The 27,994-nt window shown below is 41.8% G+C and overlaps 1 protein-coding gene across 1 annotated transcript; it reads right to left on the bottom strand.

The window, feature by feature from the left end:
- Positions 1-165: 165 nt before the first annotated feature.
- NUAK1 (NUAK family kinase 1) lies at positions 166-25,650 on the bottom strand. The gene is made up of 6 exons (XM_080635306.1): positions 25,551-25,650; positions 14,494-14,645; positions 13,139-13,204; positions 6,147-6,266; positions 5,710-5,842; positions 166-4,677 (listed from the first exon to the last, which is right to left on the bottom strand). The coding sequence occupies exons 1-6, from the start codon at positions 25,621-25,623 to the stop codon at positions 3,524-3,526; spliced, it is 1,698 nt and encodes a 565-aa protein (XP_080491432.1). The 5' UTR covers positions 25,624-25,650; the 3' UTR covers positions 166-3,523.
- Positions 25,651-27,994: the final 2,344 nt, after the last annotated feature.

The raw sequence follows: 27,994 nt of genomic DNA, 5'->3' as shown, positions 1-27,994 counted from the left end.
CACCCCTTTTCCAAGAAAAATAATCTAAAGCCTTCTGGTTATCAAGGGGACTCCAAAAAAAATGAAAACTGACTCCCTTTTTCCCTCTCACCAGCTGATTATGCCGGCTGTTCTGAGCCATCTGACTGCGACCATCCCACATTTGACAGCAGCCACCAGTCTTCTTTGCCCAAATAAGCCCCAATTTATACCAACAGGAACATCAACATTGTCAATAACTGTCCCTTTCCCTTCCAGAGAGGGGAAAGGATTGTGACCATTTATCCCTGAGCTACAGATGAGTTGTGCCACGTGGGGCCAGCCAGCCTGCTCTGTCTCACCTGCACAGCACACCTAGCATACAAACCTCATTCTTCTCCAGCAGAAAAAACCCAGTCAGCTATCCTTTTCCACCAAACACTTCTACAGCTGAAAGCTCTGGGTGTTCTGCAGTGCCAAACGCTTCATAGCACGGGAGTCTCTGTGGCCACCCACAGTATATTCAAATGCACAAACAAGCCAAGCAGCTTTGCATAATCAACTTGGTACAATGTGCTGAGATGCTGCTGTATTTCTGCATGACAAGTTCATTACCATTTGGCCTCAGCTTATGCTGATGTACAGCGGAAAAGAAGAGAGAGAAAGACTCTTCACAGTTACATTAATTTCCTTTTATTTAATAAAAAACAGTATCAGATTAAAAATACAAACACTTCGGGTGATTATCCAGCGTTTTTCCCTGTGTGCCTCGTAGAGCTCAAACCAACCAAGGATTGGGAGAAAAAAAAGAACAAAAAACCAAAAAAATAACACCAAACAATTTTGGCCGGAGCTGTAAAATAATGTTGCACCAATTAAATTACACCAAATATATTATTATACCTTTGAAATGGCTTTCAGACCAATAAATAAAAAAAAAAAAAGAGACAAATTCAAATAAAAAAGTCAACTTTGTATTACAAAAAAATTAAATAAAAATCACAACACTAATAATAACAATGTGCAGTCAAGTTTGTTTTCTTTTTTCTTCTCTTCTAGGAATGATAACATGCCAGTAAACATGTAACATGCCAGTAACATGCCAGTAAATCCCTATGTAACATTTCCAGTTTGGCAGCAAGCAGTCACTCACTCATTCACATTTGTATACAAGGAAGCAGACCTGGGCAAAAGCCTCAGGAGGTAGGAGCCTTCGGTGCTCCTCACTTCCTGGCCACGGCTGGCTGAGTTCCCTTCCTTTCGTCCTAAAACCTCTCTAAATGCATTCAAGGTTTAGCACCAGATCTGCAGGGAAGGTGTCAATCAGCGCAACCCCACCAAAGTGATGCTCCATCATGCCAACAGGACAGCACTGATTTACACCAGCTGAGGATCTGGCTCTCATGGTCCTGGTCACCAGTTAAACGCCGTGGCTGCAAAGCACATCATCCTTGTTTCAGACAGGCCATGGAGACTACATCCAGTTGTTTTAAAATGCACCACAGCAAACTTGTTAACTCAATACACTGCAACACTGGGTGTTGATATGGGACGGGCTAAAAGAGCACATGCAGGGCCTGTGAGAAGATAGGACAGCTGAGTATCATACAGAGAGGTACGCATCGGTAGAGAAAAGACCCGCAGTTGCCCTTCCTGAGCCAAAGTCCAATTGACTGCATGAGAGTACATCTCTCATAAATTTCATGGTATTGATGCCATTTATTCCAGGGCCAAATTTGGTCCAGTGTTTCACAATTAGTAAAGGTCCTTCATAGAGGCAGTTTCACTGATTTAGGAAACTCAAGCTCGCTCATCCTTATGCTAGGCAGCCCAGCTGATATTTAGGAGGAATCAGCAGACTTAAGTACCATGATATGCCGAATGAGGAATCTGCAAGTAAAATAGCTCCTTGCCCAAGACACCAGTCATTTATGGGGTTATCCCCAGCTCCCAGGGAGTCCCCAGAGGAACTCTATTCTGTTTCCTTGTGTCATTTAGGATTTGGGACACAGTGGGCCAAATTCTGCTTTCAGTTCCAGTTACAGGGTAGGAGTGAGAACAGAGCTTGCCCCTGGGTATGTGTGTAGACATGAGTTTTGCAGCTGTGGATCATTTGACATTATAGGCTGAAACCTGCCACTGACTCACACCAGTGCACCTCCAAGAAAGCCAGGGGCTATGTGCTCACGGAAATGAGACTGAAATGGGCCTTAAGATTCCAGTTTGCCCAGGCCTGTCAAACACACAGTGCCTTTCTGACATAGGCTTACATTCAGGTAATCCAGTAGACCCATGTGGTACCTTTATGGGAGTTGAAGCCTTCAGTCTGGATAGTGAGTTGTTTGAGAACACAAACAAATCCTACTTATTTTTTTTTTCAAACTGGTATCATTGCACACACTGTACCAGCTACACTATAGAGAGAGAGGCCCACAGTCTTATGCTATGTTATCAAATCTACCATTATCATTTCATCGCTCATTTCTTTCCGCTCCATTATTACTAACTAGAAACATTTTCATTTGGGGAAAGGCATCTTCCCACTAACTTTCTGACCTCTATCCATTTCCTACATGCTACAACCTTTTCATTACCTAACATCCTGGCTGCAAACTACCTGTTACCCTCAAATACTATAAGGTGGCACCTTGCTGAAAGTGACTCTAGACTGGAAGGTCAGCTAACCCTTGAGACCCTTTGTTAGATCCATCTTTGTCTGGGCATTCACCTGGCTGGCCATTTTGAGAGGCACAAACTGACCACATAGGTTGAAAAGCCTTAAAAAGCCATTTAGCAGCTGATAAAATCCACTCCTTCCAGTTCCCATTATCATTTCTGTGACTGTTTTTGCTGGTAGGAGTGGTAGTTACAAACAATCTCAGGGCCTCCTGATTGCTGAAGAGCAATGGCTTAGGGAGGAGTCAGATCTGAAAGCCTGCTCCACTGCTTGTCCACATACACTTTGTGAGGTTATTCTAGGGCGAGTCTCAAATTATCTGTCTCGGAAAGCATTCAGAACCTCTCATGTCACCCTGGTGGAAGGGATCGTGGTGACCACCTAGCCAGGCCTCCTGCATAATGCTAGCCAAAGGTTCCCAATGTGCAATGACTGTATCCAGAAAAGTAACTTCAGGGAGAAACAATGGCTTTCTAAAAGACATTCGAATTTGACTTGAAGAATTCAGCTCATCTCTTGATAAAGCTAATCTAGTATCAATTACAAACCTCCCAAAACATGTGTCGCTCACTTCCAGTTTTAATTCTCTCTAGCTTTGACTTTGAGCTATCAAGTCTTGATGCTTTTGTCTGCTAGATCCTGATGTGCTTTCAACGAGTATACAAAGACCAAAGGCTTTTCTCTGGTCAGGTAGGTAATATTTTGAGGACACAACATTAGAGAAGTGTGAGATGGCTTTGGGGCTACTTTACTAGGAGTTCAGCTAAGAAGATACAGCCATCTCCTTTGAAGCAAAATCTACCACTGGCAGCAAATCAGTGACCTGGCTTACTCCATCACAAAGGTACACAGAAAAACTCCCTTCCCTCTTTTTCCATCTTTCCTCTGCTAGTTGAGCTTGTTGCAGATCTCTAGGGCTTTCTTGTAGACCTGAGTCACATCATCCATGTCTGTGAGAAGGGAAAAACTGCTGTCCCCCAGACGATTGCGATAACGCTTTAGATACTGTGGCCGTGGTCGGTTCTGAATTCCTTCGAAGTCTTGGATCTGGAGGAAATTTTCAGCAGAGACACAGCTCCGTATCCTCTGCCTGTTTGGCCTGTTCTCTTGCAAATCCAGCAAATCAAAGGAGTCACTGGACAAAATACTGTCATCACTAATCACGCTGGAGGGGCGACTGTAACTTCGAGGTAATACATCTCCAGGCAGGACCACTTCTTCCATAGCCTCCAGCGTTGGTGTGTCAGGGCTAATCAAAGCAGATTCAGTGCTGCTGGTAGAATACTTGCTGTTATGTTTTAAGATGCCCTTACGCCTGCAGGAATGGCTGTAAGACCCATTTCTGGATGGCTCAGTGACCCCCGGAGAAGTGTCACTATTTACTGTCTCATCATTATTGTCCAAGAGTTCAGAAGATTCACTTCGTTCTGGAGAAGAGTAATAGCCGGATTCCCTCTGTTGAGTCTTCTTTAATATTCCTTTTTTTGGCATTAGTGAAGACTGCTTAGTGCCATATTTGACTGCTACCTCTCCCTCCACAACACTTTTAATGGCTAAGCCAGTCCTACACAACTCTTGCTCCAGCTTAAAAGCAGAGGGTAACACTGGGCTGACTACTCCTTCAATGAAACCTGCACTGTGAGATCGATGTTCGCTGTTGCTCCTTTTCTTCAGGATGCCTTTAGGTCTCTTGGAGGTGGGTTTGGATGCATTTTCAGCTCCTCCCTCCTGGATGGACTGTGCAATGTCATTTTCCTTTTTTGACTTCTTCAGAGACCTTTGTCTCTCTAGTGTGACTTCAGGACCTTTGGGCTTAGAAAGGCACTTCATTTTGGTATCAGTCTCTGGTTGGAGGCCAGTAGAACGGTGATGCCAATCAATGAACCTTGCCAATAATGGGGACTCAGAGTCCCTCATGGCATCACAGTCACAAACACTACTCTTATAGCCCCAGTTCACCCACCAGTGGTTGGCAATGTCTTCAATGGTTGCTCGACGTTCAGGGTTCACCATCAGCATCCATCTGATAAGACCACGAGCATCTAAGGACAAAGAATGGAATATAACATATTTAGGTATGGACATTCTTAGTTTCGTCAGTTTAAAATGTAAGTGTGAAGCCAATCAAATGAGCAACAATAATGCTTCTTACAACAGGAGAAGTGAAAGATGGCAAAGCTTTGGCCATCAGTCAACACTGGAAAATGGATTTGAGTACTAGTTCTTATCAGAAGAATACGATTCACCCCAAGAAATGTACACTGGGTTACAAATTAATACTCATACTGTATTAGTCAGTGATTAATTCCATATTACTGAAAGAAGTCAGCAACCTATTGACTTTAATAATTGCAAATCTTAGAGGAAAACAAAGGGGAATAGGGATAGTGTAAATGATCTACACATTACTGCTTTCATATTTACTTTTTTATAAACAGTGTAGTCTTCTGTATATTTTAAAGGTATATGTTCAAATGATACAATATTTGTTTAAATATAACATATAAACAAATTTTTAAGGCTGTATGGAGTCATTATAATCAATGACCTGGACTTAGTTGATGCTATTCTGTCAGGTGACTGCTTAATGTGTCATCCTCCAAGTAGAAGTAAATGCGAACACAGTGGCATTAATTCAGATTTTGGCTTGCCTTCTTGGATAAGAGACTGCATTGCTCTAACCATTCATGTTCTCTCTGCTAGTGATATATCACAGTGTAGTTAGCGAGGACTGATCTGTACCAGTATGCTGTATCAGTTTACAGCTTGTCTGAACAATTCCACTTGCAATAGCTAACAGACCTTCCACTGTCATAGATCTGGTTAAAAGAGCCCGTTACAGCTTCCCCAAGGCAATAAAATCTATATGCTACAAAAGTTTAATTTCAAAAGGGCTTTTGGTAAATGCTGCACCCTGATAGGAATTGATAGCAAAGGAAACCAATAGGGGAATGAGGTGGTTTTTTTTCTTCATCATTCTAATATGACACCAAAACATGTCAGAAGGGGCCAGGCAAACCCTCAATTATGAACTCCTGTCAGCTCAATACATTGCCCTCACTCCTTTTTTGTACCTGAGGTCTGTGTTGGCTCACGATACTCTCCACTGCTGATCTGCCTGATGAGATTTTTGTGATCGAAGCCATCAAAGGGCATTGTTCCATAAACCAAAGTGTAAAGCAATACACCAAGGGCCCAGCTGTCAACCTGAAATACAGAGGCAACCCATGTGAAGCCCAGGAAAGCTGATCCCCACCCTTCTCCCTGCCATTAGCACCACAAGAGCAGCATCACATCCAGCTGTGCCTACTGATGGGCAAACCCATATCTAACATCTGACTAACCACAGACAAAGCAAATGAAAGCAAACGAAGGGAGCTTGAGAACTCACAGTATGGGAGAGACCCAACCAAACCCACATGTGAAATAACACTAGCATTAAGACTAAACCTCAAGAACACCATCATCAAAGACATCCCTATGCCCCCACAGAAAAACTGATCCTTCTTACCTCTGGGCCTCTGTAAGGTCGCCCATTAACTATTTCAGGGGAAGCATACAGTGGGCTTCCACAAAATGTCTGCAGAAACTTGTCCTTGTGGTAAAGGTTGGAAAGTCCAAAATCAGCAATCTGCAAATAGAATTGCACAAGGCATCTGTAGTATTAATGTTATCTTAATGCAACAGAAAATCTTTTATCAGGAAAGACTTAGCTATATTTGTCCCTGCTGGAGGGCAGGGATCTCGACATGGAAAATCTCTCAGGTTCTCTGGTCAACCCATTATTCTATGATTTTTTTTCTCTCTAAAGATCCTCCAGAGAGGGAGAAAGGTCCCTAGGTTAAATCCCCCAGATTAGGAGCAAGGATGCTTTGGTTCCATTCCCAGACAGGTCACTGACTGACTACACAACCATCAGTCAGTAATTTTATCCTGGATGAACTGCATATACTTGCAAAGACAATCTTATACTGGGAGGCACTGGGACTGCTGTCCATTGCTCTTCACCTTGTACAGTCAGTAGCAAAAGAAAGCAAAGCAGAAAGTACTACTGTTCTTATCACACACATGCAAGCCAAAAGCCAACACCTTTAAATCCAACAGGAGGAGTGAAACACAAGTGTCACAGAAAACTAAGCATTACAGAAGAAAGTGAGTTTTGAAATTATCTGGAACTTAGCTACACTTGAAGGGGGAAAAGTGAGGAACTCTCTGACTCTATCAGATTCAGGGACTCTGGCTGAGGAGTCTGAGCTAAGCACATGAGATGTCTATCATGAGATAATAAACACAAGTCTGGTTCCTAACTGGAAACAATAGGCCCAAATCCGGCTTTCCCAACACAAACAAAACTTCCCCTGAGACTTTGGGAATTTTGCCTATGTAGGAATTGCAGGATCAGGTCCAAATATTTTGTTTACTTCAATTCTCTGGTTTTGTTCTTACAAAACAAAGGCTGAGGATAGCAACACTAAATACTCCCACAACCTTTGCATTTCCTTTGTTTCTCTAGCACAAGGCAACACATCTCAATTTTTATCTTCTTTAAAACCCAAACACTTCTGATTCCCAGAGATACTTTTATTACTGCCCACTACTGACATAGGGCATACATAAAAGACATAAAGCACAGGCATTAAAAAAAGTATTATAGCCATAAGAGACAGGACTTTTCTCTGGGTTTTCTTCACCTTATTCGGTCTTTTATACCAGAAAGAAATTCAATCCACAGAATTATCACAGAGGAAATTCAAGAAAATACAAATTGAACAGAAAGGAAAAGGATTTACTGCAGCATCAGTCATTCCTGCTTTCTAAAATGCAAGTCATCAGTGCCTCTAATACCTGTTTTAATTGCAATGTCTAGCGAACTCTTGGGAGACATAAAGTCTTTGTCTCTACTATCTAAACTCCTACAGACACACCTAAAAATGTCACAGTTGAGACCAAAATGAACAAAGACGGTGATGTATGGAGAGAAGTTCCCAATTTTCTTTGGTTACCTCAAAATAGAAATATATATATACACACTTTATAAATAAATATAGATATTGGCATATAGAGATACTTCGATGTTACAAATAAAAACATTTAAAAAAAATATCATTTTCGCAGAACTTTTAAAGTCACAGACCAAATACGGGATTTCATGCTTTCCCCTATTTATTTTGATGTTCTGCAAGTGTTCCACTGACAATCTGGACTCATAATATCCTGCTCAAAGAGCATCTGATTCTTGTTCATTAGTGTTAATGTATCTCCCCATGCCCATTCATAGTTCGCATTCACTCAGTCCCTGAGACAGTGTATTATCAACTCGCAGCAGAAAATTCAACCCTTAAATAAATGTGGTTTGTAAAAATCTTCATTGTATGGCTGGAATGTCATTGAAAACAGCTGGTGTACAATTGCAGTCTGCAAACATATTCTCATGGCTCAGATTGCACTTAATTGCCCTAAATTCCACTTTCTTATCAAATCACTCTGCCTGGCTTGCAGGAAGTTGGTTTTAAGCCTTATGAAGTGTGCCCTGTCAATCAGGGGAAGAATGGGATCATTTTAGTGCTAAAAATTCCTGCTGGTCATAGAGTTTTATTTTAGTTCAGGATGCAGCTAAGACAAGGATAAACACTACACAGTGTGATTCCTTAAGAAAATACATTTCCTTAACACCATGGAATGTATAAAATGTGTGTGGATGTGCATGAATATATATATAGGGACACACATACCATTGTTCACACTAAGAAACTCTCAGACTTGGGCATTCATGTTTTCATTTTGACCATTCCGGAAAAGAGTATTTATGTTACAGTCCACTCCCATACTCACAGACTGATGTTTATCAGCTTTTCCCATTAAAACTGTCATGCCCCCCAAAACAAGATTAATACAAGCCAACATTACTTCATGTTCTTGGCACTTAAATGGACCTAAGGCATCAAGTCAAAAAAACTTCCTAAATTGGGAGGAGCAAGGAAATTGACTTTTATTCCACTCGCTTCAGGAGGTGCATGTTTCATATTTACTGTTAACTATGATAAACCAGATGTAGTTTATCGCTTAAGTGTGGACTATAAATTCCATGCAGTTCACACTCATGGAAATTGTCAGTTTTATCCCACTTAAGAATCTGTCCCTCTGTACTGTAGGCAGAGAAATAATTAGGTCTCTTAAAGCAAATGAAACGTATGTGCAGCCAGTGAGACTTCCAGCAAGGTAAATCCCAATTACATATACTTACTCTGTAAATATGAAACCCTCATGGGTTTTTAGTGGTTAGTCTGCTTGGTGTCCCCTTACCAGCCCAAGAGAAAGCGCAGTTAGTAGGATTATGTTACTATTATACTTGCATTTTTCTCTCATTCTATCAATTTGGGGTTGATCATACAGTTTACGTCAATGTCTGCTAGACATCTCTTCTAGGTGCAATTCCCAGGCTAGGATCCCCCACAGCCCTGCTGTGAACAATGAGGCCCCCTTCATTGTGCCAGGTTACATAACAGAGGTATCCTTGGGGATAGGCTGGGAAACAGGGCAGCGACACAGTATTTGGATAGGTCAACAAGAAGCACTAATTCCCTGGCTCCAGTGCTGGGCAGCAGTTTCTCTCCACCTCCCTGCATGCAGTTTTGGGGAGAGCTGAAGTGCTTGGGGATGTGTGGTTCTCATCATGCCAAATTGCAGGAGCTATGGGTGAACAGAGGCAGCTACATCCTCACCCCACTGCTATTTCTTCTAGTAAGTTCATACCTACAATGAACCAAAACCTAGTATCCTCTGTTCTTTTAAAACTAATGAAGAGAAAAAGGCACTACAAGAAGGCTGTCTGAAGACCACCAAAGGCAGATGCCTAAAGCCATCATGAATCTCTTCCCAAAAAGGGCTTTCTAACTCACCAACTCAGGGAAGCTCTTTGGAGCTGCCTCAGCCGTAATGCTTGCCTGACCCTGCCACTTCCAGCTGTGTTAGGATTATGAACAACGATATCCTTTCGATGGAATGAAAACGACAGCAAGAGGCTGCTGTGCCACTGCACGGTGGGGGCAGCAGCTGTACCCACCCCGGGGCAAGCAAAAGGGGCAGCTCCAAGTTACCTGAGCTGGAAGGTCAGTCACCAAGTGCAGAACAGAGTAAATTCTAAGGGGAACTGTGCTGTCAGCAGCTGGCACATGAATGCGAGGAAGGAGAGGCTTGTACATGTTGCAGAAACCCTTATTCATTGCCACATTATTTCTTTAAAGAACATGGCACCATGAGCAAGGTAAGAAAGCAAAGAACGCTCTTCTGCCCTAAAAGGCTGCAGTGTTTTAGGAAGGTTTAGCTCTAGGATTGTGCCCCAGTACCGACTTCCACAAACAGGGTAGGTTCCAGGAGAAACATTCACACTCAGGGTTTCTGCTACACAGTTGGGTGCATATCTGGGGAGCAAGACAAGGCACTGTTTGATTAATTGGCTGGATGAATTCCTTGTACCCCGTGGGTCTGTGTGCATGTTCAGCCCCACAAATGTTTAAAAGTCACTTTATTCACTTGTGTTTTGCTGCATTTAGGGGTTTCAAGTAATAGTTTGCAGGAAATATTACCACATACACCAAGTCCCTGAAAAACATAATTATAGATCGCAGAGCAGATTACTTTCCTCCCCTTATCACCTTCCACCTCTGGCCTGTGGACCTGAGGAACTCTTCAAAATGCATAATTTTATGTCAGCTTCCAGACACTAGCGTTTCCAAATTGCTGTACTCCAACATGACTCCATTTCCAAAGACTTTTTTCTCTCAACCATAACTCCATACACTGCTTCATGACCTTCATATAATTAGCTAAGATTTAAGAATGGTTTCCAAGTTAGCATAGTATCATGTAAAATGGCTTGGGGCCCTTTTTGGTCAGATAATAATTTCTAATGGATTACATGTTCTCTTCATTTCCTGTTCTAAAAGTATTAAGTTGCTATACACGGATATAATTTTACAGCATCTTATTTTTTCCTCACATTGCTATGACATGTTTGTGTATATCATAATTTACAGATCGCTGGTTTCCTCAGAAACATGTATTTAATTGCAGATTGCATCCAAAACCAAAGGGATTCCTTTTATTTTCTCATTCTTAAAATCAAATTGCCAATGTTGTAAGTGCTTTGTAATCCACTGAATGAAATATAAATAATGGGAAAGTACAGATAAGACTATCACTCCATTTCTAAAAAATGCCTTCCACTGAGTATTTGAAGCCGTTAGTCAATACCAAACCCCAAAATGCATACTTCTTTTTTCTGCCTGAATAAACCATATACAAATACTGTCAGAATGAGGACCTGATAATTTTACTCCTAATAAATAATTTACTATTCCATATGTGTTTCCTTGCCAACAGTTACTGTTTGGTGAAACAAAAAGCAGGAAGTAACATGGAAACCACAGTAACATACTCAGCTTCAGTATCAGGGAAGTATTGGCAGTGTGCTTAACATCAAGTATTCAAAGCTGATCTTAGTTATGGGGTGTAAAAAACAGACAGCGGGGAGAAAAAGGAAAACAAAACAAAAAGTCATCTCCGTAAGTAATCCAAATTCAAGTACTACTGATAGCAAGATGTATGAAATACCAACTGCTTCCCAAGTCCTATCTGTTTTTCAGCTTCATGAGATCCTTTGCAGAAATAGTTGTTAGCGGACAGCAAGGGAGCTTGCAGCCACCTACCCATGTCATGGCAGCCTTGCCCTCTCAGCGGTGTACCTTACAGTTTGCAGAGAAGAACCTAAGGAAAGGTTGGAAATACACAAAATACCTACATGGCAGCTTAAACACAGTGGTTCAGGAAAGCAAAGCCTTCCAGAAGATGTCCAACGATTGGAAGAGATGCAGGGAGTCATGGCTATCTGAATTTCTTCCACAGCAGTGCCACTCATAATGGCAGCTGAAATGCATCTGTGGTTCTGAAGTCCCTGGGTCAGCTCCATGGTCTTGACCCGAACACAAAGCTACCTGTCCCTGCCCCATCCTCCCGCTCTACCCACACACAGGATGCTCTACCCACACGCAGGACGATTAGACTCCCATAAAGAAGAGTGGGGAGGGAGTGGAGCCTTCTGACAAAGCACAGCTCCCTGGAGGCTTGGGGAAGTGATTGGTTTTGCATATGAGGACCACAGCGCGGAGATCCAGCCCACTGAAGCTAGCAAATTCCCCAAATTCCTCTTTTCTCTCAAGAATTCTCTGATTAGCTGGGAAGACAGTTTGGCGTGTAATGCGGAAAGAAAGGTCATTTTGCCTGCGGAAGTCTGTTTCGTATACAATGTCCTAGAAAGGCTACTTTTTGTTTTCAGCGCTGCTGAGAACAGCTCAGGCTGCTGCAGCCAGTGTCCCGGCAGGGACAGGAGCAGGGAGGTTTGCTCTAACACTGGATGTTAACAGCAGAACGTCCAAGTATTGCATTGGATGGGCCTTCTGTAAAAGACTATTTTTAGAAACCACATATTTATGTGCCTTTAATCTACAAGTTGATCCAAGTTAGCTTCTGTCATCAGCACTACACAGATGGCAGCTACCATATGTTACTTTCCATTTCCATTGCACATCAGCTTAAAATGAAGACAATCTCTCCTGCACGCAGCACAGAAGGCAGTGTTTGCAGCTGCATGGCTTTCAGTGACGACAAAATGAAGATCCAGGCTATTTAGGTATTTGGCTATGCAGTGAGCTCCCTGATTACTTTGTTAATTAAAAAAGGATGCCCAAGCATCAGCAGAAACTCCTCAGCATCCTTCCCTTTGCCCATAGATGAGTACACCGAGCCACCCTCACATCCAGCTACCCAGGGAGGAACAAAGTGGAAAGAGGTTCAGCTACCTGGAAACTACACTTATCTCTGCCTTATTTCTTTGTGCTACAGCTATTAGGAAAAAAAGAAGACAAAGAGAAAAAAAGTCATTCCCATGCTTTCACTAGGGAGAAATGACACGGAAATGACATCACTGGCATCACCATCCAAAGTATACGTTTGTGTCTGGAGTTCCAAGGCCATTTCCTAATGAAGCACATGTGCTTTACTAGGTTTATTTTGAAAGTCTATTTGCTTATTTTCCAGCCATGATCAAAAGGACGTTCAGAGTGTTCTGTAGGAGGTACTTGAACCCTGTAGACCAGGAAAGTTTCTTCCTAGCCCCAGCAGCAGCCAGCAATAATATAATTCGTACAATAAACCCAACTACATGAAATGCTCTGCTATTTCCTACCAGTAAATAGATACTGCTTTGGTAATCATGGCCCTTGGGCAGCAGGACAGGGCCATTTCCCCCAGGTCATGCAAAGCTTCATTTAGCCTCTATGACCAGTGACCAGTGGTGCTCTTTCCGCAACTTCCAAACCCCTGAGCCTCTTGCCAGAATCTGTTGCTTAGTAGTTGTTACCATAACGCTGGTTCTTCTAATTCTTTGGTTAAAAATGTTACAAAACATGCAAAGCCATTCTGAGAAGCTGAGAAAAAGAATCTTACCTTAATATTAAAATTGTCATCAAGAAGGATGTTTTCCAATTTTAGGTCCCTGTGGACAACACCATTCTGAAAAAAGGAAAAAAAATTAGGGAAGAACATGAGAAAATATTGGGAAAATTAAAGGTGAGCTGGCAGGGTGGTCTTTGCATCTACATTTCAGGACTGATTTCACTGTCATAACACTCACGGCCCAGTGACTAGTGACAGGCAATGCATTAGTCACTTGGTGTGTGGCTAAGGGAAGAATGACTGGAATCTGTCCTCCCACAAAGCCTCTAAAACAGCAGGGGGGTAGGGGAATAGAGGGATGGGAGGTGTCTTTTTGGAACTTAATTCCAGCCTGAATCCTGCCCCCACTGCGTGAAAGCAATATATTCTTCCCAGGCACCAGAAAACAATATCTGTCAATGACGTTAGTGCTTACAAAAGCCCTCATTCCTCCAATGTGCAGCCATGTGGATTAGGGGGTTATAATCCTAAAGGACTGTAAATGTTAAGGATGGCAGTGGACAAGCTGGGTTTAGGTCAGAGCCTTCTTTAAAGAAATTTGGGAAAGATGAACTGCACAGGAAAGAGAGCTGCAGTTTTTCAGCACTACAGTGAGGACTTTGAAAACCTCTCTTGTTGATCAGAATTCAAGTGGAGATTAAAGTGTTTAAGAATTCAAATAAAAAATGGTGCTAGCTACTCAGTGCCTTTAGCCTCATGCAAGTTTTTGCTCTATGCAGTTGATTCAAAAGCAGGGATAAAAGGTCCATGATGACAGTCAGATACGCTGGATTTAATTTCTTAATTTGTCATTCTAGTGGGTACCATGAAGGATAAAGTCATTTTGCTAATGATCTTTCCAGTGCTCCTGACACATTTGGAAAAGTTCCTTTTGCCTATCCCAAATGAGTACATGCTAAAGCTCATATATGAACTCCGTTCTGTTGGCTTTATTTCTTTCATATATTTTATCTCCTAAAGTTGTTCACTTGCATATTCAAATTGCAAACTATCATTCACTGAATTTATTAAGAGTAATATTGTAGAAATTCTATAGGATGCCTTTTCTAGTTAATGATGTTAATAGTTTTTTTAATGTCAAGAGAATTATTTTAAAGGCAAAAAAGCAATGTAGGGCTAATGTAAGTGAGTGGCTCTTATCTGACATAACACAAGAAAACATCCTTAGTCTTTAAAAAGAAGCAGCAAACAACTGTAGCACTTTTAACGAAGATCTCCTGTTGTACTGATATAATCACATGCTGTGATATTTAATAACAAATGCTGTTGCCTCAGACAAACTTTGAAATATGTAAGTCACTAGCAGCCTTCAAAGAGCACTTTTTAATACCAAATCCTTTGCTCACCTTGTGGCAGTAATGTACAGCAGAGACTATTTGTCGAAAGAAGTGTCTTGTCTCTCTCTCGCTTAATCGCCGCCTCTCACTGATGTAATCATACAACTCTCCTTTGCTTGCATACTCCATGATGATCACAATCTTATCTTTATTTTCAAACACTGCACAGGATAAAAGAAAAGAAAAAACATCACGGTTGATTCAATATGTTTGAAAGCTGACATGTTAAAGAGTGAAGAAGACTCAGGGTGACTGAACACATCCTGTATCTTCACTGCAGCCCGGAGACAGAGATGCACTACCAGCACCACTGCAAAAAACAAGTTCCAAAGCTAATTTTTTCTAGGAGAAGATGACATCTCAGACCAAGAAAAGGAAGTTGAGGCTATCTTCACTTTCCTGTGGCTACATTAAAGAAGCTCTTTGCCTTCATAGTATGGGATCACAGGGTGCCAAAATGAACTTGATCCTAATGAAGTAGACACTTGTGCCAGTGACACCTGAATATTAATCCCTGCTCCAACTAGGGCTACCTCTTACCAGTAGTCCTCTTGAGGCCAGAGGACAGAAGGAAACAGGAGCTCTCATAATTTGGAAAGGGTTAATAGAAGGCATAATAAACTCAGTCTTCAATGACTGCTTCATAGAGGGTTACCTGTATATAAGCCAATGCTTTATTTGCTTATAATGACATTGGTTGGCTTTCACCTACTGTCAAAACCCAAAAAAGTGAATTGATACATGTGTCGTCTTCCAGCCCAACTCTGTGCAACCTCATGGTGGGCATGGACACTTGAGCTAGCAGAGGCTGCAATGTCTCTGGAGCTGAACAGCTCTTGTCAGTATGGTTCTTCACCCCATCTCATGCACCCAACTCATCCTCAAGCTTACTTATCTCCTGCCACCACCACATGTCCCATTGCATGCTGTAGATATGTCTTTTGCCACTTGCGCAGAGCCAGCAACAATGCGCAACCCTCATGTAAACAACAAAAGGAACATCCATCCAATAAACGTCACAACTTGACTGTTCTTTGTGTCTGCAGGTACTCTGTGCCACATGCTGTCAAGGTCCTCACTGGGAGTTGCAGATAACACTTAATCTAGTAAAGCAGGCTGTGAGTAGTCTCGAATTGCCATAGCGCCCTGGCTGCTAAATAGTTTTTCCCTTCTGACATGGAAAATCCACTGTGACCCACTGAAAACTTCCTGCATGTGCCACAAATAACCACTGCTCATACTAAAATATGGTCATTTTCCTTTTCATTTTATCTGTGGCAGCAGCCTGCTGAGGGTAGGTCATGTTGGCAGCAAAGCATCTGCAAATTAATGAGGTTACAGCGGTTATTACAAATGGTTGTTAGTTTTGACCAGTCCTACTGGAATGATGCCTTCCTCTATCTCTTTAGCAAAGCTCAGCCAGTAGTCCTTAGTGGGTTTTTTTTTAAAAACAAAACCAACATAAAAACAACCAGCAAACCCAACTTCAGCTTTTGCAGTGAAATGTGAAGCTGACTCTCAACACACAGATACTTGCTGTTCTTAGGCTTTGTCTCATGTCCTCTCACACCTTGTCACTCAACTCTACAAGCCACAGCCTCTGCAGTTCCCTCTAACACCCCTGAACCCCAGCCAAACAGTTACAATAAAAGCAAAAGCGAACAGCCAGATAAAATTGGCTGCTGACTTGTCTGCTGGCCTCACTGTACCCCAAAGTAGAGGCTCCTGCCAGTGATTACATCCTATGTGCATCCTCATTAGCAATAAACTTTGGAAACTGGAAGAGCCACCTCTGGATGGATTATACTTATAGTATGACAGACAAGAATGACAGACTGATATTGTCTGGGAAAAACTGAACATGCCCTATGTCATACAGGGAAGTGCAGTGATGTGTTACTAATAAAGCAGCAATGCACACATTAGTTTCTGTAAGCTTGGAAAGGCTTGTTACATACAGGGCTGTTTAATAAGGCAAAAAGAAATAGTTTCAGAAAGCTTACACAGATCACTAATAATGCTCTTATTTAGGAGATCTGATTTAAAAAAATCCATCAAAACAAAACGAACCCAATTCCCCACCCTCCCCCCCAAAAAAGCTGATTCGATGAGTTAGGGTTACATCATGCACATATAGATGAGGCTGCCACCTGCCACCACTGATCTTAGTGGACTGTCATGGTGGTGCACACTTTAAGCAGTACCAGCTGAGGACCACCCTGAGCTCAGTCGGACAATCTGCCTCACCAGAGGTGGACAGATGAGGGTATGGGGGTGAAAGGGCCCTTGGCTCTTCCCACCCAGGCCCCTGACCACTGATGGCCCTATCAGGTGTTCAGTGCCAATGATGACAATAACAGCAGCACCAGCCCTGATACGATGGAACATTCTTCCAGCCTGTGCTTTAATTAAAGTTTTGCCTCCATCACTCACTCATAAGAGCTTTTTCAAGTCATCCTTGATGTTCTGAAGTTTTAAATGCAAAATCTATTTTTTTTCTGGTCTTAAATTTAGCATGTTATACAATTCCTGATCCAGACATATTTTCCTGCATTTCTACAGAAATGAAGTGGAAAGACATTTGGTTTGGAGGAATGTGCATTTAGAGGTACTTTCCATTTCAATTTTTTCTTATGCCCTCTAGGAAATTGAATTTAAGAAAGCAGGAATTGCTGTTCCAAATTTTGAATTTTTGTCACAAAACAGCACTAGAATCAATGAGAACAGAAGCACCCTGGTAACTTATATTCAGGTTTCAGTTTACCAGCACTCTCAGGACAGATTGGAACATTCTTTTTCTTCATGAGGAAGCATGAGGAGGACACTACTCTTGGACTCAGATGACATTACAGAGGTCTCCTCAGCATCATCATAGCCAAACGATTACAGAATTAAACACCTATTTATCTCTTCACCAACTAGCAGAGGTGAACAGACAATCTTCTTTTTTTTCCAGGGAGGTGGGAAGTATATTTACAACTGCATCATCTCAGTCCAGGGCACCTCTATTGTATCAGCTGAATCTCAAGAGGGGGCCTGCAGTTCCTATAGAGAGGGAATTGAACAGTGGACAAAAGCATCTTAAATGAGAGCTGCCACTGAAGGAGAAGGGAGTGAAAAGGCAGTGGGATTTATGTCTATAGACACACACAATCTTAAAGAGGAATTCGGTGGTCAAAACTATCGAGCATGTGACAAGGTGATATTCTGGCAAGCCTCAGACCATCAGCCATGTACACCACAAATTTTCACAGTAGCAGTTAGGATTTCAGGCAGGTTTCACACAGACACTTCTGAATTTCCCTTCTGAGCACAGTACGTAGTTTTATAAACACAGGCTCCAAGAAGGCATTGCGGCCAACGGCTGGGGGAAGAGAGGAGGGCATCAATTAAAGACTGGACTGACTTACTGCAATTAATAATGAGGTAATAAATATACTGCCCTGTTAACATCTGGGCTGTAACCTGTGAGCTGATGATGGACGGATTGCCTCCATATAGCTTCTGGGCCTGCTTGGTTCACTCTTTGGGTTTTTTTTGCAGATGATTTATTACCTGCCATCCTACTGGATATTCATTCCAAAACTCACCCCCACCTAGAAGTATGCCTAAACCCTGGCTGTACCTACTGCTGATGGAGAAGCACAGCTTCAGCAGGATTCTGCACCCCAGGAACATCCCACAGCTTGCTACTGACGGGACAGCTGTGTCATACAAGCCTGCTCCTCAACCTGGACCAAGGTCAAAGGAAGGAGGGGGTTATGTATAAGAAAGGTGGGGCTGCTCTTGCTTCTTTCAAATCATCGATACTCTGCAAACAGCTGGCCAAATAAGATAAGTGGAGAACTGTCAGTATCAACACCCAGAAATGGTAGCAGGAGAGAAGGTCTGTCAATCATAAATCAAGAGACAGGGATTGCTTAGATACAAGGAATGAGCTCCACATATTAGAGTAGACAGCAGCAGGAGAAACGCTTGCTATAAGCTGTGTGTCATTGACTTCTGAGCCACTGTGTTTATTTCCATGACTCTGCAAGCTGGGTTACACTGAGCAGCAAGACCTCAATATGATGGGAGGGCCACTGCACTACCTCAGCCATAGCAGTATCAAGTGCTGCAGGCCAGTGGTTGCAAAATGACAGCATTCCTTCACAGACATGCAGGATAAGTATTGACTTCTGAGACAGCTACACTTCCACCTGGCCACAGCGAAGAAGGCATGGACAGATTTGTTGGAGCACATCAGAAACCAGGGAGTAGGAACAGGATGTGCCACAAGGTGCAAGGAACAATGTCTATTCCCAGGAGATGAGCAAGACCACTTTGTGAATGTACTAAAATGTGGGCCCCAGCAGGGTGGAGAAACAGCATTTTCCAGTGGGCTACAAGCTTGCTTGGGCTTGGTCTGTTCACCCCAAGAGCCTCAACAGAGACTAAGAGCAGCACTCTATCCAAGCAGCAAAGGTTTGTGCTTAAGACGCAGTGGTCAAAGAAAGATTTCTTGCAGCGTTTCTTTAAACTCCCCCCTTGAACAAATGTTTTTGTTTGTTTATTGATTTAAAGAAGGGAAAAAAGACAGAAAGAAATTTCTATACTTCTAGGCTGATAATTGAAACCAAATCTGCTGGCTTCAAAGCTCATCGAAGTATATATATGTGAAACTGGGAAAGAACTTCACTTCTCACTACCAAAGACATATCTGAGTCAAAGTACATTTTGTAACATCAACAATCTGTCTCTTTCACAGGCTGTTCTACTATAGCAATAATTCTTGGATATAATCTCTCCACTTATTTATATTTAGAGGCCGTGAAATAATGAACTCAGCTTCTATCTACAGCTTTCCATTTTCCAGTGTTGGTTGCGTAGGGACCTCTTGCTGATCAGCATTCTTCTCTTCAACCCTACTGCTAAATCCTTACATTTAGCTACACCAAAGTTACCTCCACTGAAACTCTACAGGATGAGGTTGAGATTGGATGAACATACTCACTATCCCTCTTAAAATGCTAAAATGGACTTCACCCTGAAAGTGTTGGAAGCCCGCATGGGTTTGCAAACATCGGTCAGAAAGATTTAATAGTACGCTGTACACCTATTAGGACAGTTCACTTCGGACTTACTACCAAATTCAAAGAGCAAAACAAAGCAGAAGGCTTTGCCCTCCCTCCAAGCTTGCAGGATGCTAAAGTCAGAGCGAGTGCCTGCCGAGGGGGGTGGATTTCCCCCCCCACACACAGTGGACTACCTCCTTGTGGGCTGTTTCCATTTGGTTTACATGTAACCTCAGGGTAAGGATTTTAGTTTGTTAGTTTAAGAGGGGCGGCCAATCTCTTCGCCCTGGAACCATTTGAATTCTCTTCATGCCTTTGCTCTCTATCAGAGCAATCTCCTAAATTAGTTCCAGTATGTTGACATTCCTTCCATCTGGTGTCTTTCCATTCAGCGGTATTTTTATTACTCTCCTAACAGCCGCAGACAGAAGTACCTTTCCACTGCTACAAAATGCTCTTTTATTAAAGGTCAGCCAAATCAAAAGAACAAGCAAGTTTGTTTTTAATTTTGGAGATGCAGACTAGAATAACCTTTTCATTCAGAAAAGTCATGTTTGACTCAATTACCTCACTTGTGTAATAAGGCTCGAATTATTCTTCAAAAAGACATGCGAGGACTGAAAAGTGGGTTTTTTTTACCTTGGAAATCCAGCCCGATGCATCTTCCATGTTCTTGACTGCTTTGAAAGCTTTACAGCCCCTTGGTGTATTTTTTATTTTGTTGTTTGGGGTTTTTTATTATTATTATCTTATGACTGCTTTTTTTTAATAGTGCATACAGCAGACATTAAAACGTCCAGGGTCTAGTGTAGAAAACCAGGTGTTTCCTATATAAGCATATATATATAGAATATGCTTAAGTAATATAGTGTGCATATGCTTAATTATAATTGAAGATAGCGAGATACAAAATATCTATTTTAAAGCTAAACTTGTGTTAAATTGTTTTCCTGAATTGCCTTCTCTTCTGCATATCTTCTTAAATGAAAGGAATGCAGTTAAGATCCTGCAATAATCATTTTAAATCAGACAGCATGCTAGAATTTACTCCACAGTAAGGAGATTAAATCAGAACAAGAACCATTATCCTTGCTGAGGTTGTTTCTCAGAGAGTAAGACTGGGGATATGGCAGATTTTGATGGTCTACTCTTTATAAAAGAAAGAAAAATGACAGTTGCTAATTCAGCCACAATAACATGCTACGCTAATTGTCTTTTATTTCAGCAAAGAATTAAAGAGCTAATTCCCATTTCTTTTTCCAAATTACGATTGCAAACTGCTGAGGAACTTCAGACAAGCAAACATTTACATTGTGGTGGGAGGACTGTGTAAATAGAAAGATAAAATTAAATTTCATCATTGCTTGCAATCATTTTGGCATTTGAATTGGACCTGCCACTGATCTCACACATTTCAGTTTAAGACATGTCTAACAAAGCATTGATTCATGTCCCTGAATGACAGGAAATTCATGAAGGTGGGGCACGGTAACTAAAGAGTTAAGTTTGTTTTGACTTGTTTCATTACTATCGCCAGACTCCTGAAATATTACTTTATGTTCTTGGATGTTATCAACTGAAAACAATGGCAATAAAGCACTCAAAGGTCAAAAGCCTACATAATTAGAGGAAATCAATTAGAAATGTGGTTAAATAGTGTCACTGCTGAAGTACTTTTTCTTGGCTAAGTAATAAAAATATCATTCCAGCTTTCCAACTTTCATCGTTTTTGTTTAAAGCCCAGTTGTCCATGTGATGTTTTAAGGGACTTTTGACTTTTTCAGGTGTTTTGACCACAAAAAGGATGACGTCATTAGGGACCAAAGTTTGTTTTATGCCTGAAAACCAGGAGATAGCAGAGGCTGGGACTAAGGCTGGGATTGCCTCTCCAGCACATAACGCTGCTCTGCCCCTCCAGCACATAACGCTGCTCTGCCCATGCACAAACCCACCAGTGGTGTGAGCTGCCACCTCAGTTTCCAGCTGCCTGGCCCATCCAGGGATGCACATCGCAGCTGATGGCAGAGGACGCTTGCCTGAGCTGGCACTGCTGGAGGAGACACAGTTTGTCAGCAATGGCTCATGTCCATGCACTTTGCCAGCTGCCACCCAGGCAGAATTTTGGCAACGCAGCTGCTTTAGGTGATGACATGGTGACTTGACTGACACAGTTCAAGAAGCTCTGTGCTGGGGGCAAGCCTACCAAGTGTGCACTAGCTTTTTGTTGCATGATACCTGGAAAAGTGTAAGAGTGAACATGTATTTAGCAAGTAAGTATCTTGGAATACTATGCCACCACCGTTACACTCTCAGATCTTCTTCCATTGCTTCGGGGATTTGAAAATACTGAAGAGCTGAACCAGTTTCCTCATTAACCAAATCATGCAACTCAAGCCATTGTGGACTGGTAGATACATGATGGAGAATCTGTGCTTTAAAAAAAGAGGGAGGGAAGAAGTTCCTCTCACATGGGAAATCCATTTTGTGTGTGTTGTTGCTGCAAAGGGTCCAGCGCTGTTCTAAGCATCCTGGCCCAAATCCAACAAAGCACTTCAGCACATGCTTCCCTTCCATTACTTGTTCACATTAATGCCATCATGTTCCACGGGCACCAAACTGTAATCCTAATATTTACTCATTTCTCAAGAAATATCTTCATTAAACTATTTCTACAAACATGTTAGCTAATGACATGTTCATTTTTAGGGGCATTTTGAAAATGGGTGGACTTTTCTTATGCTGATCAACAACAACTCTTCCAGCACAGATACGCTCACATAGGTACAGTATTTCACACTACAAAGACTTAAGAGCTCACTTTTTGAATGCACCAAGTGTAACTTCACTCTCATGATTGGTCCAACACATGTTTAAATGTTTGCAGAATCAGGCCTGATGCTCTTTCCCTGGTTTAAGTTTTATAAAGTATTGCCAGATGAGATAGATTTTGCACTCAGACTACCCTTGGAAAAATATGTTAGCTCTCAAAGGCTTTATTATCAAATCCTGGAGTTTTCAAGGCAAAAAAGAAACAGGGCGGGGGAGAGACAGACAGATGAATGGAGAGAGGCATTATTCTATAAATTAAAATTTATGTGCTGAAATCAGAACACTGCTAGCGAAGCCAGCTTCATTTATCCAGTCCCTTTCAAGGAGTTTAAAGTCACTTGAAAGAGCACTTCCCTCACAGCCGCACTCAACAGATTGCCAATTACAGCCCTGCTGAGAGGATGGAATTTCTTTGGAGTCACAACTGCACATCTGCCCTTGCAGTAACAGGCAAGGTACGTTTGATTAGGTTACAAAAAAATACACCTAAACTGGAAAGCTTTGTTTCCACACATCTGAATTTGCTCAGCATCGTGAAAAAAGATAAGCTTCTGTTTACATCAAGTTGACAAATTCAGAGGTTAATTGCTTTTAAGCACACAGGTCAAAAGGATACCTAAACAAGGATTCTACTTAAGGAAAACACATGTTTGTAAACGAAATACAAAGAGCTTTCAAAGATACTATAGGGAGATACAGCATTGTTCATGCTATGTAGACCTGTGCAGCCTGGCACCTACAGAAAGCACTGTCAGAGATGCAGTGGCAGTCTGAAAACCTACAGTAAAAATTAGTGAGAGAGGAGAAAATTATCTGTGTGGTGGCTTCGGTTTAAAAGTTAAGCATCTGATCTATGTTAATCAGCTAGACTCCATTTACAGCCAAGAGGAACCTCCAGTATGTCATTTATACTGCCTATGTGAAAAAATATCTCCCAGGAGGGAGAAAATGACCCTCTGTAGAAGCTGATTGCTCCTGACTAGGGAGTGACACTAGACTTCTAGTGTACACTCACTGCCTAAATGTTGGATGGCCCACATTTGGTGAGATTAAGCCCATTCCTGAACACTGACTAACTTCAACATTTTGTGTCAGAAGATAGCAACATCATCACTCTATGCATCACTCAAGAGGAACAGCCATGTGTTTAAAATCTGACTTCAAGAGGATGCAAATACTTCAGTCTTAGATGTAGTCCCTTAGCTTCACTACAAGTACTCTTCAACTTAAAATGAAGCACACACTTAAGGATCCCTGAGCTCATATCCTTATCTCTGAGTTGTACATAGCCGCTCCTCTGGATTCAGCTGCACAACCGCATGTCTTCCCACTGCTACAATATCTAAGTTACAGCATTGGCTGCTAAAGGCCAAATATTGACTTGGACTGCTTGGAAAGGCTGGATGAGCTGTATAGCTACTATAGCTTCATTCTATGTAACTCCTTCGAATGGACTACAGCCCAATCAAGAAGCTGACTTCCACTGCCCATCCCTTCAGGCCAGGAATTAAACATCAGAATCCACAAAAAGCTGCTCTGCTTTCTAGAAAAAGAAAAGGAAACAAACCAGTAACAGAATGGAAAACTTCCCAGAATGAGAGAACAAGCCTCCAGGTTTGCTGCCACAAAGCAGTGCTGCAAGCAGATGGACCACAAGAGGACCACAACATTACCTGCAATAAGCACTTGCTCTCCTGCGGACAGGATGAGCCCTACATCATGGAACTTAACTGGCTCTGCTGCAGAAGCACTGCTCCTCCCTCCATGGGGCCAAATGAGAAAGCTTTGCTCCCACAGGACTTCATTGTCTGCTTCTTAGAAATGCTGTAATCTTTCTAACTTTTACAAATGTTTCAACTCAGGAAAAACTATTTAAATTAAGGACGAGAAGGGCAATGGTCAAAGGACTGCAGCATGCTTAATCTTCCTTCTTTTTGAGTTCCCGTGCACATTTGAAATAACTTTTGTTCCATTTGCAACCCACATGCTGACACAGCATCCCTCCCCTTTTCTGTTCCCAGATCCTGTTATAAGTTTATTCAATAAAAAGACAGATATTCATCTCTTTTCAAGTACAAGAACATGCTTTTGAATAACTCAATATGTGATATTGTAACAGTACGCCAAGCCAGCCCTTGTTTTAATCAGTCGTACCAACTCTCAGAGTGAAGCTGCCATATACATATCATCACCTTGCATGTTTACCTCATGAGTATGTAAATACAAAGGGCTAAATTCAGGCTGCCTGTTCTGCATGCAGGGGAAGAGGTGATCCACAGGAACAAGGCTGCCTGACCCTGATCCCTCCGAACTTCTGGAATCCACACCCCAGGTCCACCATGCAGCTGCCCTTGTTGCACCAACAGACCTCCTGGCTGGTGTCTTTTAGCACGTGCCCATCCTGAACACCTCAGCTAGAATTGGGATGTTACTTGAGGAAGGAAGGAGGAGGAGATTTCACTACAGAGTGACACTCTATAAATACATAAACAAACAAACAGGCAAACGAGGGGTGAATGCCCCTGGCTTCCTGCTCCTTGCTGTAGGACCAGAGAGCAGCTTCCGGAGGCAGGAATTAGCACATTTCCCGGCTGTGTCCCAGGAAGAAGGGAGTTAGAGGGGGAAACAGGATAAGTAAACAGGAATGATAAGCCAGTGACTAGACTGACAGGAAAGCTTGCAGAGGTGGACAGGAAGCGGATGCTGGGATTCAGGGGGAAAAGCAACCATGACAGAACCAGCTCACTGGCAGGTAAGGGAGGACCAAAGGCCTACAGCAGACAAGACTGGTCTTGTGCAGTCCACGGAAAATAAAAAGCATACAAGGTCTGGTTTAGGCGCTGGGGATATAAATGGACACCAGGCTAGTGCGTGAGGGTGGAATTAAACTGAACTGTCCAATGGGAGCAAGGAGATGAGGTGATACATGCAACATATATTTCCCACCTGCCATGGACACAGTGCTTAAGCCACACATGAAGCTGCTCCTCCAGGCAAAGGGCTATGTATCTGTTAAAAACACTGGTGGTTCAGAGGGAACGTAGCACTCAAAACAGTCTCTTTGGTAAGGGATGGGTTACACTAGGTTAGGGGTTTGTTTGGTGCATGATCTCAAGAAACACCAACATCAGGTCTGCAAGGAACATAACAGAGCAGTTAGGGAAGAGAATCACATTCACTAACCTTCATATATGGTGATGATATGAGGGTGGCTGAGGGATGACATGATCTCAATCTCCCGTCTGATGTGAACCATATCTTGTTCATCCTTAATTTTGTCCTTACGAATGGATTTTATTGCAACCTATAAATTCAGGAAACCAAGCATTATTCTTGGAACTGAACAAATGCATATAATCCATTAAGGAGAGTTCAAAAAATAAATACAGATGTTAGATGTTGGCAGAATGTGGAATGACCAAAACAGAGCTTTAAAATACAAACCTCCATGCCCCGGCTCCTTCATTTTAAACCAATAAATACATGCTCATTACAGAAACGAGCGACATGAAGTTTTAGGGTCTTCAGGTCCTAAGACTTCACTAAAGGAGAACACAGCATCTTTTGGAAGGATCTCTTGTGTTAGCTTAGGCACTTTCCATCCAAGGCAAATGGCAAAACTCCCAAAAGATTTTGATGTGAAATACATTTGCTTAAACATGACTGCATCTGACAATTTCAAGCAGAAGCTTTGGAAGCAATTTTTCTGAAATAAGGTTGAGATCTCTGATGGAACAGAGACCAGGAAACCAGGGTACCAATTACAACTTTATACTTGTCCATGTTAATACACAGAGGATCACACTAACACAGGTTGCTCCATGGTTCTCTAAAGTAGGCAAATCACTCTGGAGTTATGACTTACTTAAAAATCAGAAGAAATAAATCTTTGAAATTCACATCTAAACTCGTCCTCATGTAAACCCAATGCTTTGGGGTCCTACATAGCACTTATGCAATCACTGCAAAACCATATCCTTCCTGCCTCCTTCCTCAATCAGCAACCTTTTTTTCAAGCACATCGTGTGACTGGGTATCTTTCCAAAAGGCAGGGTGGGAACAGAGGAAGTGATAGCTGAACTTGCAATATAAATTCAAATTATAACAGCCCGTGTGAGTGTGTGCATGTGTGGTGCCTGTGAAAAAAGGGCTTATCTGAACGCCATAAATAATTGCGGAGGTCAGCTCATGCCCTGTAAGAAAAAAGGCCACAATGGAGAGAAGCTGGTGGGAGAGGGAAGGTGAGTGCATTGTGCATACTGAATGGCAGCATGGCCTTTATTATGTTCAGTATTTACCCTGCTTTATTTTTGTAAGCTGGAGTTGAAGGAATAAATTACCAGCTAGTTTAAATCAATACATCTTTGAAAGGCATCACTGGCCTGCTGAGATGACCACCCTTTTATGGGTAAACAAAACTTTTGCCATTCTATGCAGCCAACTACTGTGGACTTCTCCTGGGAAAACATATGTAAATCTGTGATTTATGTGATTTCCCTAGTTCCTTCAGAACAACATAATTTTACTGCCTACTTCAGTAATTGCAAGTGGCATGGCTGCTATTGCTTTCATTATATGAGGTAGTATCAAGGATATTGAAGAAAGTCCAAAAAATGCAAAATAGTATAATATTGAAATGTACATAAACAGGAGCTAGGTTAAAAGATCAGGTTTCCTACAAAGCCTTCAACTCTGAAAAGCAACATTGTTCAAAAAAGCATTAAGCACATGCCCCATCTCCTTCAACTCCAAAAGATTTCAGCACATGCTTAAAATAAAGGTCATGCTCAAGAGCTAGCCTTCTTTGGGACAACAGAACGAAAAGCAGAATTCCAGGGACAAAACAATTTGCATGCTAAAACCTAAACAATTCTTTTCTTCCTCTTGACCTAAACATTTGGGATAGAGATTTAAAAAGTACCAACATAACTATGGTCTTATCTACTTGGCATGTATTTCTAGAAGAGGTAATAAAACAGATCCTAATTGAATGAGTGATCAAGATAATCTCCAAATAATTCTAGAGATAGAGAAGGCAACTAACACTAAAAATGAGGTTGGATTTTTCCCCCTTCCTATGTTTGCACTGAGAAAGGCTGCAAATGCAAATACACCCTGTATACAAGAAGGATGTGGGTGGCTCTTGGAGCAGCATGTGCATTCCTGCAAAAAATAAATAGAGACATGGGTAAAACACATTATCTATTAAAAGACAGTCTTGTACTTGGCTCTGAGGAAGAATTTAAGAAAGGGTTTCATTGTCAAATATACAACAGGGAGCAAATTCTTCACCATTCATGGCTGGTAAAGTAATAACGGCACCCCAGAGGGCATGCCAATCTCCTACTAACTTGGCTCTGTGCTTCACAGACAGGACTTTTGTACATCTACACTTAATTACTGCAAATGGCCTCTGTGGAATAATTGCATATATGAAAACATATTTTTAGATACAAAAATGCAAATGTGATTGAAAAGTAGTCTGTAAATATTTGTTTGGCTTAATCTTCAAATGCAAACAGATGTGTTGCCTGGGAACATATTTTTCAACAGGACCAGAGAGTTTACCGTCTCACAACCTACACTAAAAAGTGCTTAAGGCATGTAGGAGCCCTACTTTATAAAGG

Source organism: Psittacula echo (genome assembly GCF_963264785.1).
Source record: "Psittacula echo genome assembly, chromosome: 1".
In the NCBI taxonomy this organism is placed as follows: Eukaryota; Metazoa; Chordata; class Aves; order Psittaciformes; family Psittacidae; genus Psittacula; species Psittacula echo.
The sequence above is the reverse complement of the archived record's forward strand: the minus strand, read 5'-3'. Positions and strand labels throughout refer to the sequence as shown.

Excerpts from the sequence above, each read along its gene's own strand:
- NUAK1 (XM_080635306.1), bottom strand. The coding sequence starts at position 25,623 with ATGGTTCACATCAGACGGGAGATTGAGATCATGTCATCCCTCAGCCAC. Across the intron at positions 13,205-14,493 it reads CTGTACATTACTGCCACAAG|AATGGTGTTGTCCACAGGGA; the intron begins GTGAGCAAAGGA and ends TCCTTTTTTCAG. Across the intron at positions 4,678-5,709 it reads TGAGCCAACACAGACCTCAG|ATGCTCGTGGTCTTATCAGA; the intron begins GTACAAAAAAGG and ends CTTTGTCCTTAG.